We start from the raw sequence: 13,819 nt of genomic DNA, 5'->3' as shown, positions 1-13,819 counted from the left end.
CGACTGAGTGGGAAGCGCGGGATACATGCAAAAACGTGGGATGGTGCATGTGCTGGGAAGTAGCTTCCACAGAGGCGAGTGGCCGAGCGGCCCCGTGACAATGGACGGCTACATCACCTCCTCCGTTTTGTCAAAACGGAGCCGCCCAACCAGCTCCTGCGCCTGCCCCGTCTGCCTGTCAGCCTGTCACCAGTGCTGCTGCCCCCAAACCCACTTGCGCTCACCACAACAATGCACAGTAATCCACCAGGCGAACGACAGCCAACTGGTCCGTCACTTATCACAGCTCACATACATGTAGTGTCCTCAGATTGTCTTGCCTCTGTCTCGTGATGATGACGGCCATTGTCACATTCCACGAGCATAATGGGGATGAGTTGGCCCGGCACTACCACCCTCGAGCCAAATCCGCCTGTCAAAATAAACAAATCTTGCATGACAGCGATCCTCGTTGAGGCATATTCTCCCAAACTCCTCCAGGGTCCCCTTCCCCGGGGCATTGGAACTTGTCCGAGTGCCATTGGACTAACCGTGCCGTAATAGGAATAACAGACGCTGAGAAAAAACCAACAAGCGGCCTTCCAATGTGGACATGTGGGATCGCCTTAGCTCGGCTCATCTCTTTCGACATCTGAGCGTCCGACGCACAAAATATTATTCCCCGTGTCGTGTTCTGGCCCACGGGCTCAAGACTGAACATTGCAGAATGCTACTCCGTACACAGTACAGTCAGAACATCGGTCAGGGGAGACTGTGTCAGCATCACTCATCAGGCCTGCACCACCAAGAAAAGCACGCACAACATCGCTCATCCCGAGCCCTATGGCAAACTCCGCACGTGGTGGCACTGTGCTGTGCGTCTTCTGCCTTCGTCTTTTCACTCCCGCCGCCCGCCCCCGACTCCCGCCCCCGTCTTCCCACCAATCCGCTCGAGCCTCTCGCATGGACTAGCCACCAACCAACAACCACTACCACCGACCGACCCAAGGGCTCTTCATCTTCAGGGCTTGCAAGTTCAAAACCCGTAGCGCCGTGCCCCCCTCTCTTCACTTGCCGTACCGCCAGGCCGCCAGTTCTCACCGACACTTACCCGTCGAGCTAGGTCAAGCTGGTCAAGCTGGTCAGTCCGTCTGTCCCTCTGTCCTGTACACAGTAGCGCAGACCCGGTCCTTTCGCGCCGCCAACAGCCAACAAAACCTGGATTTAGACCTGGTGTCTGCCATGTGCCGCTGCATGTGGTGTGCCAGCGCAGAGCCAGGGCTAACCAGACGCTGGACGGGCGCTCGCGAATCGCGGGAGCGGATCCCAAGTCATGGGGCTCGTCCTCAAAAGTCTATCCCATACCCTCGGCTGCGAGCTTCTTGACTTCTGACGCGTGCAGCAGGCTGTGTGCGTGCTCCAAGTCAGTCGGTCACCAAGATCGCCATGCCGCACATCAGCTCACGCCTCCTGCTGCCACCCGTCCAGCCGTAAACCCATCTGAAAAGCATGGCCCAAACGGCTGCCGGGATCGCATTCGTTGACGAGCTGGAGCTCGAGTGGGCAGGGTGGGGGGCATCCTCGGCCCTACAGAACGGTTACCTAACACGGTCGGAGCAGCGGTGAGAGTCTGTGCTCTCTCTCCCTCTCACCTGGCCCATTCTTCTTCTCCGTCGATAATAAACCAAACAAGAAATGTCGCCATCCAATATGGGCGGCTCTTCCGTGGTCGGTCCGGGGCGAGATCTCGTTTGGCCGCTTGCGAGATGGAACCCCACCACATGCATGCGTGATGCTCCTACGGAGTACCACCACAACATGCAGTGCTGGGTACACTACTGACTGAGTAAAGCTGCTTCGCCATGCTCAGTCACCCGCCCTAGGAACCACGGCTGGCTGGCTGGTTGCATGGCTGACTGCCTGTCAGCATTTCCACATTTCCACACCTAATAGCGTCGTGCTGATGGCTGCACACAAGGACACGAGCATGCCGAGTGCCCAGTCAGCTTGATCGACCATTGCATAGTATTGTCAGATTGTGGTGGTGATTAGCCTCAGCCGACACCCCTTTTTCGAGTCAATACCAAGCCTTTGCGATGAGTCGTCGCCGGAAACGTCAAAGGGGGTTGGACGAGGCGTTGTGAATCTTCTTGAAAGAGTCAAGACCGTTTTCAAGCAGTCGCTCTTTTGCCATTTCTGGTGAAACATGGTACTGAAGCCACAAGAGGCAGGCTCTGTTTGTGCTCTGTGCACACCAGCGAGCCTGCGCGGCCGGCACGTCGCCAGGGTCGCACGCCCGCGGCACCGTTTCTGCAGGCTACAGCACAACCAACGCCGGGCCTAAACCGCATCTTGACGGTCTTGCCTTGCCCAGAATTGATTGTCTCAGGGGCAGGAGCGCTGGCGCGTCTTGGAGGAGACGCCTCCCGCAGGTCCCCCAGGCCCTTCAGACCCTGAAGCCTGAAGCCTGAAGCCGAAGCCTACTAAGCCTCCTCGACGAGAATGCCTCTTTCGAGAATTGCCCTGACTCGGCCGTGGCTCTACTGGTGAGACAGGAGTTCGCATCATAAACTCTGACCTCATCGTTTTTAGCTCCCAGGCGGCCTTGCCCTTGCCAATTCTGCTCTTCCCATCCGAGGCCGGCCTGCCCTGAGCCGCCTGGCCGCCTGTCTCTCTCATGCAGCGGGCCTGGTGGTGAGCCAATTTAATTAGATGAACTCTGCAGTGTCAGTACGACGAACGGGTGCTTGCAACGGACTCTTCTGGGCTTCCGTGAGACCAAGGGCCACGAGCAGCCTCCTGAACAAAGCTCATATCCTTGCAGCCGCGTAGGTTCGGATCCTCAGTCAGTGGTCCACCAGACCCACGAATGCTACCACCCTAAGCTTCTGCAGGGTTGCACTTTTCTTGGTGCCCCGGAGAATCGGAGCGATCCATTGTTTCGAGGAACAGGACACTGAGGTGGCAGTCGGTCATTAATTCTGCCTGCCTGCCTTCACCAACGACTCCTCACCGCAACCCAAGACCCAACAGCATCCACTGGGAGCTCACCGACCGCGCTTTGGTATTGCGCCGCGCACCGGGGGATGAGGCATGGTTCGTAAACCATTTGGACTGGCTGACTGGCTGACTGTTACCTCTGCCACATGTCAGAGGAGCCATCACTCTCACCAACAAACCTGCAAGGCAGCCAAGGCCACAGAGCGAACCCCCAAAAGGCACAGGCCCAAGGCCCTGAATCCCAAGCCGGCGAAATTGGGCGGCTAGCAGTGAAGATCCCCCAACACCATCGCCAATCCCCGTGATGAAATGTAGATCTGCACCGCTCGTCACCGCTGCTCAATGTCGTCTTCATGCAAGACGGATCTTGGTCCCGATCCGACCACCTATCCATATTCTATCCACCCACCCAGCCCTTTTCCTCATCCCATCTCAACCCCACGCCCGAGTCAAGCAAGCATGGAACGCGTCTGCCGTCACTGTCAGGCCGCCCGTGTCGCATGGCTGCTGGGCTGCTGGGCTGCTGCAACCTGCCCACACACAAAGATGAACCCCGCATCTCAAAGGCGCGCGGGTTCGGCATGGGATGACACGACGCAGCAGCCCTCTTGCAATGGCGTTTCCAATCCTGCAGGCCTGGGTCCTCGTGCCCTTCCTCCCACGCGGTGGAGCGTGTGGCAGGCGTGGGGTTTAAGTGGCAACCGCGCCTACGAGATAATAACTCGGAAGCTGGGGACGCTGGCGGGGGGCTTAGGGACTGAGTGAGCAACTGAAGTACGGAGGCATGAACTCAATGCCACGCCCACGCCCGTCTTCGCTCGCCAGCACGATGACGCCACGGCTGCATGGGAGTCCGCTTGCAGCGCTGTCCTGCACAGGCTGACAAGCTGCACTGCACTGCGCGAGCACTTACTCTTGGGAGGGCGACGACAATGCCTGGTTCTGTGTCGTCTCCCCGCTCCGCTTTCTGCGCGTGGTGAGCAGGCTGCACCCCATTCATGCACGTAACGTGGTTGTTGGAGAGGTGCGTCATTGCGACTACTGGACACTACCCGTCTACAACCAATGATGGGGGTAGCAACCTGTCTCAAGCTTGTTCTGTGGCAGGGGGTCCGCGGCGAGGGCAAGATTGAGTGCAGCACAGAAGAGCAGGGCAGGGCAGGGCCAGGTAAGGCCTGGTGTAGTATGACGGTTCAAGTTTATTCCTCCCAGGTTCAAGCTTTCGGCCTTCCGACAGCAAAAGTGCCGTTTCGGAAGCGCAGTTCGAAGGCCTACACAGCTTGTTGAAACGGGGCCTAGCGACGTTTCCTCTAGGCCTTGCCGACGAGCGCCTAGAAAGTGTCTAGAAAGTGCTTCCCGAGGTCCGAACGCCGGAAACGAACAAGAAGGGCCCCCTTCGTCCCGTCTTCCATGCGTGACAATGGCCTCACAAGCAGCAGGCCGCGTCCCATCTGTCCGGGTCTGGAGAAACAGGGCCCCCTAACAACAAAGGCGAGTAGCCGCGCCTACGGATAGACTTCAACAACCGCCCCAGGAATAGACACAGCGCAGCGTGTAGATGGGCCTCACCCCCAGCCCGGCGGACGGGCCGACCTAGGCGGGGTTTTGTCTTCTCGCGATCCTCCAGGCAATCAGCCTTCCCGGACGTCGTCCGGAGCCAGGGCCAAGTGAATCTTGTTCTTTTTGTCTCCCTCCATTGGGGCCGCCTGCGATTCAGGCTCCCCTGTCGGGTTGCGTTTTGAAACTTGTTGCGACTTTTTTTTTTCTCTCTTGCCCTTCCCCCCAGAAAGGCGGCGAGGACAGCCAGCCGCCCCAGATTGGCTGTGGTGGTGCCGTCGTCCTTCTTGCTCTTTGGGATGGCGTGTCTTGTGTTTCGAAAGGACGTGCGCGTGACCTGGTGGAGGCGACCCTACCTGGCAGCCCTGACCCGACCCGGGGCCCTCGACCCGACCTGTAGCAACTGGCGGTTCCCCCCCCCCCCCCTTCCTTCTTTGTGGACTGTAGATCGCTTCATGTGCACATGATTTTTTGCAGTGTGGGAGGAAAACCCACCCGGTTTGACTGACGGCGCCGAGAGAGGAGCCAACCGCCTTGGAATGGCCATCGTCCCTTCAGTCGGCCCTTCCTCCGCCCTGTCTGTCTGTCTGTCTGTCTCTCGGCCGCTCCCGGCTGTTGCGGCTGTCACTCAGCTCGGCGGTGGAGGCTTGTGCCCGCTTGGCGCCATGGCGGTTGATCTCCCGGGCATTAAGACCCGAGACAAGGCAAGGAAGAAAAAGGGCTGCACGCTCTGAACCCTTCGTGCTTGGCGCCGTTGCACAATCCCTTTACTGCTGTGCTTTTCCGACCGACGTAACGTACGTGCAGGCATGTATGCATGTATGCATGCACTCACTCGCTTTATTCATTGTATGGACGGGGTAGGGATCGTCTTGTCCTTTTTTTTTTTTTGAGAGTTCATTGCTGATTTGGCTGAGGCCTGTTTCGTTTCTGCCAGGATATAGCGTCTGTAGTCTTCAGCAGTGACGGTCCCCTGTGAGATGGGATGTGTATGTGTGAGCGATCTGCCATCTGCCTGGCTCCCTGGCTGCCTTTACCCCTTCCCTCGTGCTTGAGGGCAGGCCAAGAATGCAGATGCCAATCGCATTACATGATCTTATTACGAGATCGGGATGGCTTGTGATGATTCAGTAGAGAGGCAGGCTGGATGGCCACGTAGCTAACCGCACGGTGTCGATCCTTGTGGGTGGCAGAGAGGGCCAAGCCTGGCTGGCCTGCCGGCCGCCGGCTTGGTGATTGGTTATTGCCTCGAGGATATATCAATCAGCCGTCACGGAAACGCCTCTTGGCTTCCTCAACAATTATTACTTGCCAAGGGGCTGCGATTAGGATATCATGAGGTAAATGAATTAAACATTGGCTGGGGAATTGTCTGAAGGATTTGTAGCTGTAATTGATGTTAAATTACAGGCTGTGTCTGGTGCTGTAGATCCCACTCACTCACTGGCTGGGAGATTAACTAAATGGTGAACCACAAGTGATACTGTACAGGCAATAAATATGGCCCGCTTGGTTTTCGATGCTGGGGACGCTTGGCTTGTCACTTCGGCAGTGGTACAATCGAAGCCACTGGGGCAGCCATGCTGAGTTCATCTGGGAAGCCCTGGAGGGGAAATATTATTACCGGTAGTTATTTGTGCGGTGGCGCTCGCTCCTAATCAGCTCTGCTGCCCACGATTTAGTTCAGCGTTTCACTTGTGGCTTGAGCCGTTGACTTGCACTGTGCGAGAATTCAAAACGTCGAGTTTGTGTTCAAGAGCGTTTTGCCCCTGTCACTTTTTGGTGATAGGTTGGTGTAGACAGACATGTATGTTGGCGGGACAGTTTCACTGTTTTCTGGGACAGTACATGTGTAAAGAACAACCTGAGGATACTGGAGGACTTGATGGGCATTTGCGAACCCTAAAAGTTTCTTGAAGAATTTGATGACGAAGACTTGTTCAACTCTTTTGGCTATTTCACGCCCTCCTTGGAAACGTGCTGTTTCTCATTGTCTCCCCAGGACCTATGAATACATTATAGAAGCCTCGGATGATTCTTACTGGACTTGGATTGATGGGATATGAATGGTCCTATAGAAGAGCACACACATCTGTGTCTCTCTGTCGCCTACTAAGCGGGACTTAGGAGAGGCAGCTTCTTTGACAACATGTTGAGGAGGGCTTCTGCGATGTGCTGATCGCATTTCGTTGTAACCAAACCACTATGAAATGAAAAGACTACATTCCGTAATCTACAGGTGTCCATCGGGCAGTGAACTACACCAGTTTCTCTTGTGACGTTCGCGCCGCCTGGCAGAATGCTCTCTCATGTGGCACCTCACACGAAAATAGAGCCACTGGGACCGCGCCTCTACTATTCTCAACGCATAGGGCATCAATCTCACAGATATGATTGGCAGAGATACCTCACTTCTTGCCAATCTTGACCGAGACTTATTGGTTAATGCCGCCGAGATCATGAGATGGGATTGCGGCTGGAACGATGGCAGCTTTTCCAACCAGAATCACTGGCTGTTTGCGAGGCAATCTATCATCACTGGACAAGCCAAGTATGGGCTAGCATCTATTAAAGTCCTCTTGTGCTGGGCGGCCCTATGCGCGCAATGAATGGAAGCGGAGGACGGCCCGGGGCTTGTCCCGCTGTAGCGGACCTGGCCTGGGTTGCCAAGACCCAAGTCGAGCAGCAAAGACGTTAGCGGACAATTGATCGGGAAAGATTATATGAGAAACAACAGTGTCTGTTACTGACCCTAGTACCACAGTCTGGAGAAAGTGTGTATTGTGTTGAAGAGATTCAGCTGACCCAAAGCGTGAGGCATATGGCCTGCAACTCTCAGCCTCCTACTGAAGCCCACTGTTGATCACCTAATACTACATGCCAGTGGACAATTTAAGACCATAATCTTCCTTCATTGGAAATCCTTCTTCCCGTGAATTTTCAAATTTTGACTCTATACAAAGCCCTGAGGGTCCTGGGCCTGTAAATTTGCACCGCTGGTAGTATCAGGTTCCTTGTATAAGGGATAACTTGAGGTCTAACATCTGCATCACTGTTAACATGGATGAATCCAGCGCGGCTGAAGTACAACCACCACAAAATGGAGGCCATGTTCAAATCAAATCTGTGCATCCATCTGAGCAAGTCGTCAACGGAGAAAAGCCCATGACAGCTCTCGCCGAGCTGTATGCCCCCTCCGTGACGGCAAAGCTATGGTCCGTGGCTCAAGAGGCGTTGAGACTGAGCACTGGCCCACCAACACTCTTCCCGGAATATACTCACCCAGGCGGCGGCAAATACATCTACCGCGACCTGGAATTCTGGACCTCAGGCTTCTTCCCAGGGAGCCTGTACCTCCTACTAGAGAGACAAATCCGACACCCCCACGTCCTCCAGCAGCAAGGACAACAGCCGCCGCCCCTCCACCGGCTCCAGCTCGAACACGCCTGCACATGGTGGACAGAAAACCTGCACGCCAACGCCCACCTGGCGACGACCCACGACATCGGCTTCATGACCATGCCCTGGGCCCGCCCGGCCTGGGAGCTGCGGCACGACGCCCGCGCCCTCGCGACGCTCACGGCCGCCGCCGCCACCCTCCAGGCGCGCTTCAGCCCCGCCGCGGGCGCGATCCGCTCCTGGGACTCGTGCGCCACGGGGGACTACAGCTTCCAGGACCCGGCGCGCGAGTTCCTCGTCGTCATCGACAACATGATGAACCTCGCGCTGCTGTTCTACGTCGCGGCGCAGACGGGCGACGGCGCGATGCGCGACGTGGCCATCTGCCATGCCCGGACGACGCGCCGCACCCATGTGCGTGCTGACGGGACGACGCTCCACCTGGCTGTGCTGGACCCGGGGGACGGCGCGGTCCGGCGGCGCCTCACCCACCAGGGGCGGCACCACGGGAGCTGCTGGTCGCGGGGCCAGGCGTGGGCTGTTGCTGGGTTTGCGGAGGCGTGGGGGTGGACGCGGGGGGAGGAGTTCCTCGACACGGCGGTGTTGTGTGCGGATGCTTTCTTGGGGCGGATGCCGGAGGGTGACGGTGCGGTTCCGCCTTGGGACTTTGAGCCGGCGTCGGCGGTGGATGGTGATGGTGATGGTGCTCTCGGAAGAGAAAGGGGAGCGGGAGAGAAGAAGAAAAAGGAAGAGCCTACCGATACCAGCGCGGCAATGATTGCTTCGTACGGGTTTTTACTTATCTATGAGGCATTGAGGCTGCGGAACAGTGCCCGCGCGCAGAAGTATCTCGATGCGGCGCTGAGGATCACAAACGCGGTGTGCAAAGGGTATCTCACGCCACGGGCCAAGTTCGTACCCCAAGCCAACGAGGCCACGGTCAGGACGGTCGCCGACACAGCTGATCACGGGGCTGAGGAGCAGGACGTCGCGGTGGTCCGGTTCGATGTTGACGACGGTGGCTGCCAGGCCATCCTCGACGGTGCCACCATCAATAACTATGAGTTTGCGCCTCGGAGGTGGGCTAACCACTCGCTGGTGTATGCGGACTACTACTTCATGTTGGTGGGCAACAAGCTGTTAGATATGGGGATCGGTCACGCATTTGGGAGCTTGGGCGGTTGAGATTCAGTTCTCAGGGTTGACGAATGCTCAGAAATGACGTTGCGTGGTCAAAAGTAGACGCTATAAAGATGGATCAGGTTGCACGGAGGTAAGGTTCTGCATCAGCTTTGTCAGGAGTGAGAGGCTTTCCAGTGATGTAAAGATATACACGGTGCCCCTTAGCCTTGTCTGTGCGTCGCAAGGCTGAGGCCACAAGCACCTATCGTATTATAACTATCGTTATCAGTATCGTATTCTTTCCAAACGCTGGGTCTTAAGTGCTTACCACCGTATGAAGGCGCCATGTATATCCTCGGACGTATACGGAATAGAACCGAAACCACAAACTACATAAAGATATACGGGGGAGAGGAATGTTGAGACAGTGAGACTACATATTCTAGGAATTATGAAACCCGACAAACGCTGATTTTGTTAACCAGACTTGGAGCTGTGTTCTCGGGGGAAAACAAGACGAAAACGAATCCCACAGTAAGTCAATACAATGAGTGACGAACGAGAACACAGCAACTTTGAATTAAAAGGTATATCCAGAATCGACCAAACTTGAGTATGCCCTGCCACTCTCTGCCCGATAATCTTCAACTGCACATCAGATTCCAGCCTACTGACCCATCGGCGGCCCATTCGAATCACCGGGGTGCCCATACATACTAACTCGCTCATCTGGCGGGAACGTATACTCCATGAAAAAGTTAAGATCTTCAAATTCCCCTGTGTCCAGGGTCACCATGCCGCTTCCAAAGTGCTGATCTGGGTAAGGCGCAGGTTGCAAGTCTGGAGAATGGATGGCAGTCTGTGATGCACTGGGGATCTGACCTGCCTGGAAGGCCAGGGGCAGGGGAGGAAAAGCGAAGGATATGCTGTCTGGTGACTCCTCATCGATGGGACGCATGTTGTGATAATTGCTGTTGATAGGCCCGGACACCTCCACCGGCTGTCCTGTTTGTGAGGCATGACCAAACTGGTGCGATGGGCCGGTAAAGGTGTGATTGTGATGTGTGACGTTGGGAGGTGGCTGATTTACTTGGAAACGTGACTTTCCATTGCGCAGCCTCGACACATCAGAGTTGTCTCCGAGGATTGTGGGAAAGCTGTCTGTGACCGTAGCCTGGTCGTCGGAGAACACAGCCTGCCGAATATCCAGGGAAGCACCTTGTTGTCTGGCCCTCAGAAGGCGTGAGGCGAACTTGGACGCTAAGTTGTTCTCGAGCTTCCATCTTTTTGATATTTCCCAAAGGGAGTCCAGTAATACGTCGAACTCCCTTGGAAGCGAGATGTTATAGTACGCAGCGTGTGCTAATAACATACGGCCGCAGATAAACAAGCAGAATGCAAACTGGGGGTTCGTGAGGGTGGCAGGATTATCCCGTAAGAACCGCTCCACGATAGTGACAACCTCAGTCGCGGCAATAAGGCAGGTCTCAGCGCTAGAGGCAGATGGCAGACGGACGCCGATGGTCGGTAGCACAGACTGCCATTCGGTAGATGGGTAGGCAATGCCCTGGTGAAGGAGGACGACGGCGATATTGTGGGTGATGTGAGCAAGGGTCAAGTTGGGATCCATGTTTCCATCCTCGTTGAGCGCGCACGCCTCACGCCACCGCTCGGGCAGGAATATTTTCCACTGCACCAAGCGGAGGTCGAGCTGCTTGAAGCGCATCAGCCACATTTGGACATCTTGCGCCTTGGACACGTCCACGGCTTGCTGGAGGAAGAACGAGGTAACCAGGCTGAGACTCTCGGTTGCTTCGATGCAATAGGCGAATCCACCTAGGGATTCTTGATCTTCACTCTCGGCTCTGGCAGCAGGCAGTCTCATCTCATCTACCGGAGCCTTGTTCTTTTGATGGTGACTTTGAGACGGTGAAGGGGTCGAAGCCTGGTTGTACTTGTCTGAAACTCCAAAGAACGGCGTGGGGGTCTCGAGGGCCTCGCCTGCCTCCCACAGAGCACCTTCGCAAGGTAGCCTCCGTTTCACATCAGCACTCGTCAGGGACAGATTCCATCCCGTAGCAAAGCTACAGAAGCGGTCCATCAAAAATATGTTCCAGAACACGCGTCTTCTCTCCTCCAGCTCGCTCCAGTCACGAGCAGGAGGCAGAAAAGCTGCTCTCTTGATCTGGTTCTGGAAATTGTCCGCAGAGCGATGGGGGCCTTCATCCACGGGTTCGACGCTGAGTTGCAGCTGCTCCACTGTGCGCGTCATGCTGCCCACGACAGACCAGGCACTCGGGCTCCGCCCACTCCCGATGGTGTCAAAGGCGACGATGATCAGAGCCTGTAGGTTCTCCACGGAGAAAGATTGCATACTCTGCAGGATGACGGTATCACGACTGCGTTTGGCTCTTAGCGTGCGTGCCTCACTGTCATAGCCGAGGCGAGCATCGTCGGAGAAGCGTGAGCAGATGGAGACTATGGCATGGCATATCGTGGTGATCTGACCCCGCTGTGACGATTCTTTCATGCGCTGGCGAAAGTTTCGGACGTGGAGCATAGGTACCCAGGGGTGGATGAGCCGGAAGTAAATCTCCACAAGTGAGAACAGGACATCGTCCGGGGGAAGCTCGTCTTCTCCATATGTTGCTCCCAGTTTTCTGGCGGGTCTGGCCTGTACATGTTCTGTTTGATTACGCCGAGTGTCGGGCGTTGGGTCTATTGCAGTCTGCGGCCCCTCGGGCGGCAGTACCTGTGACTTACGGTCTCCAGGAATGGAGGATAACAAGGATTTCCTAAGTTGCGCCGTACGCTCCTTCAGAGAGGCCCCAGACATGGAGCATCCTGAGTCTTGTGTGCTGGAACCGGTAGCACCTCCTGGTGAGATGTCATCGAGTCGACGCCATATTTGGTTGACATTCTGTTGCCACAGTATGCCCTGCCCAAGAAACATGTTCTCGAGAGCTGTTATTCTCTGGCTGAGGTGCTCTATAGCACCGGACCGCAGTCCTGGCTTGAGCTTTCTTTCATCATACACACATTGCAAGTCTTCGCTAATGTCAGAACGTGGGATGGCCTGGGTCATGTTGCAAATAAAGTGTCTTCTTACTTTGCCTTTCACACTGCGAACAAGGCAGTCGTCTAGAACATTTTGCCTTCTTCCGTCGACAGGACTGGCAACTGGCGTGTGGAGACACATGTCAGCATACAAACAAGGATAGAAACCGGGCATCCACCACAGCCACCCTGGCAGCTGTACTTCGAGGTGAGGGTCGTTAGGGAATATCTCACGCTGGGCCATCAAACTTTGAGGCCGCGTTGCCGTCAGTCTTTCTCTTTTTCGTCGGTGGTGCCCCCTCAGCTTCGTCGTTATCATCGCCTTCAGGGCCCTGCTCGGCCCCGCCCTCCTCAGGTTCAGAGGCTGAGGCGTCCGGGTCGTCATCGAAGGCTTCACCCAAATCATGCATGTTCTCAACGGTCTCGCATTATGTGATAATAACCTTGGCCGACATGGTTTTCGACACTGAATATGCAGTCACAATGCCATTATTGTAAGTGACGGGAGGACATGACACCAAGGCGATCATCCATGCAAAAAGGCTCACTTGCAGACTTTACGTCGAACTATGGTCCCATTTGGGCTTTCCCCTCTAACCCTTTTCATAACACTGCAGTTCGCGGGGAAGTCGATTCGGGGCCTGGGGACCAGACACATACTCACTCAAGACTCTTCAACTAAAGCCGCGCCAATCACTTGCATTGTAGGAGTTTTTAAGAGCTGCAACACCACCTAGACACCCAAGAAAGAAGGCATCTAAAATAATGATCGTGGGTGTGGCTTAAGTCATTGCGGGGGGATCCGCGGTATTGTGCCCAGGTGGGGAACGCATGTGGATGATAGCCACCAGTCCGGCCACCGGAGGAAGTACCGGAGGGCCCTCCGGTACCACTAGGTGTCCAGTCATTGTCTACACCCTGGTCACTGTCACTACTGCTGGTGTCCGGTTCGCTAAGATGCAAGGCGTGGTCTCACTAAGCGTACTAATGACCTGTCGGGAGAGCATGCCAGGAGAGTCTGATTCGCCGAGCTGCAGTTGGTTCTCGATACAGGCAGTTCCTTGTAACTCTCTTTTCCCAAGGTACCTAAGTATCCAGTTCCACGCAATGTGGCATGTCAAATGTGAGTAGCGAAGCAGGGGCAGTGTCTCGCTGGCTGCGAATGGTCCTTCCCGCCGTGAAACTCGTAGCTTTTATTAGTACAGACGCTTCCTTCTCGTCAGATCCCAGGGGCCCCAGGCTGATTCCTGGGGTTCTTAAGCCCAAGACAGATATTAAGAATCAGTGAGCCATCCAAGTCTCGATAAGACCTGTCCGAACCTTGCCTTCGATTGAGCATTTGGATCTACCTTTGTGTATCACTTCAAGCCTCAGAAATTAACAGGTCAATTTATTGTCACAAGAGTTATCGGGATCTTCCTGAACGGTTCGAAGTCGACATGGAAAAGTCGAACTCAATACCATCTGGTGATCATGATGAGATCGCTGTGATGAAGGGTCCTGGACCGAAGCCGTACTCGGTGACGGAGCCTAAAGAGCAGGCAGACAATGAGGTAAGTAGCCACATCCATATATAAGTTCTGCTTGCGAGGCTGCAGTAAAGTTTGACTGTACCAAGTTACCTGATATCCTGAAACAGCGGTACGAGACTGACACATCCACCAATTCTCAATTTTACAGACCGCCCAATACGCAGGCCGCGAGG

General features: G+C 55.4%; 3 protein-coding genes across 3 annotated transcripts; 2 read left to right on the top strand and 1 right to left on the bottom strand.

Moving 5' to 3' along the window:
- Positions 1-3,332: 3,332 nt before the first annotated feature.
- Positions 3,333-4,159, top strand: KVR01_004611 (uncharacterized protein; the record flags this gene model as incomplete). The annotated part of the gene is made up of 3 exons (XM_044789368.1): positions 3,333-3,432; positions 3,614-3,720; positions 3,755-4,159. 3 exons carry the CDS (start codon positions 3,333-3,335, stop codon positions 3,860-3,862), a joined length of 315 nt encoding a protein of 104 aa, XP_044646775.1. The 3' UTR covers positions 3,863-4,159.
- A 2,973-nt stretch (positions 4,160-7,132) lies between these two features.
- KVR01_004577 (uncharacterized protein) lies at positions 7,133-9,120 on the top strand (the record flags this gene model as incomplete). Its single annotated transcript, XM_044781684.1, has 2 exons — positions 7,133-7,136; positions 7,682-9,120. 2 exons carry the CDS (start codon positions 7,133-7,135, stop codon positions 9,118-9,120), a joined length of 1,443 nt encoding a protein of 480 aa, XP_044646741.1.
- A 604-nt stretch (positions 9,121-9,724) lies between these two features.
- On the bottom strand, positions 9,725-12,625 carry KVR01_004526 (uncharacterized protein; the record flags this gene model as incomplete). Its single annotated transcript, XM_044786331.1, has 3 exons — positions 12,349-12,625; positions 12,167-12,237; positions 9,725-12,105 (listed from the first exon to the last, which is right to left on the bottom strand). Exons 1-3 carry the CDS (start codon positions 12,522-12,524, stop codon positions 9,725-9,727), a joined length of 2,628 nt encoding a protein of 875 aa, XP_044646690.1. The 5' UTR covers positions 12,525-12,625.
- Between the last annotated feature and the right edge of the window lie 1,194 nt (positions 12,626-13,819).

The sequence above is a fragment of the Diaporthe batatas genome, assembly GCF_019321695.1.
Source record: "Diaporthe batatas strain CRI 302-4 chromosome Unknown Contig00004, whole genome shotgun sequence".
NCBI classification, from domain to species: domain Eukaryota; kingdom Fungi; phylum Ascomycota; class Sordariomycetes; order Diaporthales; family Diaporthaceae; genus Diaporthe; species Diaporthe batatas.
This window is presented reverse-complemented; position numbering and strand designations above follow the sequence as displayed.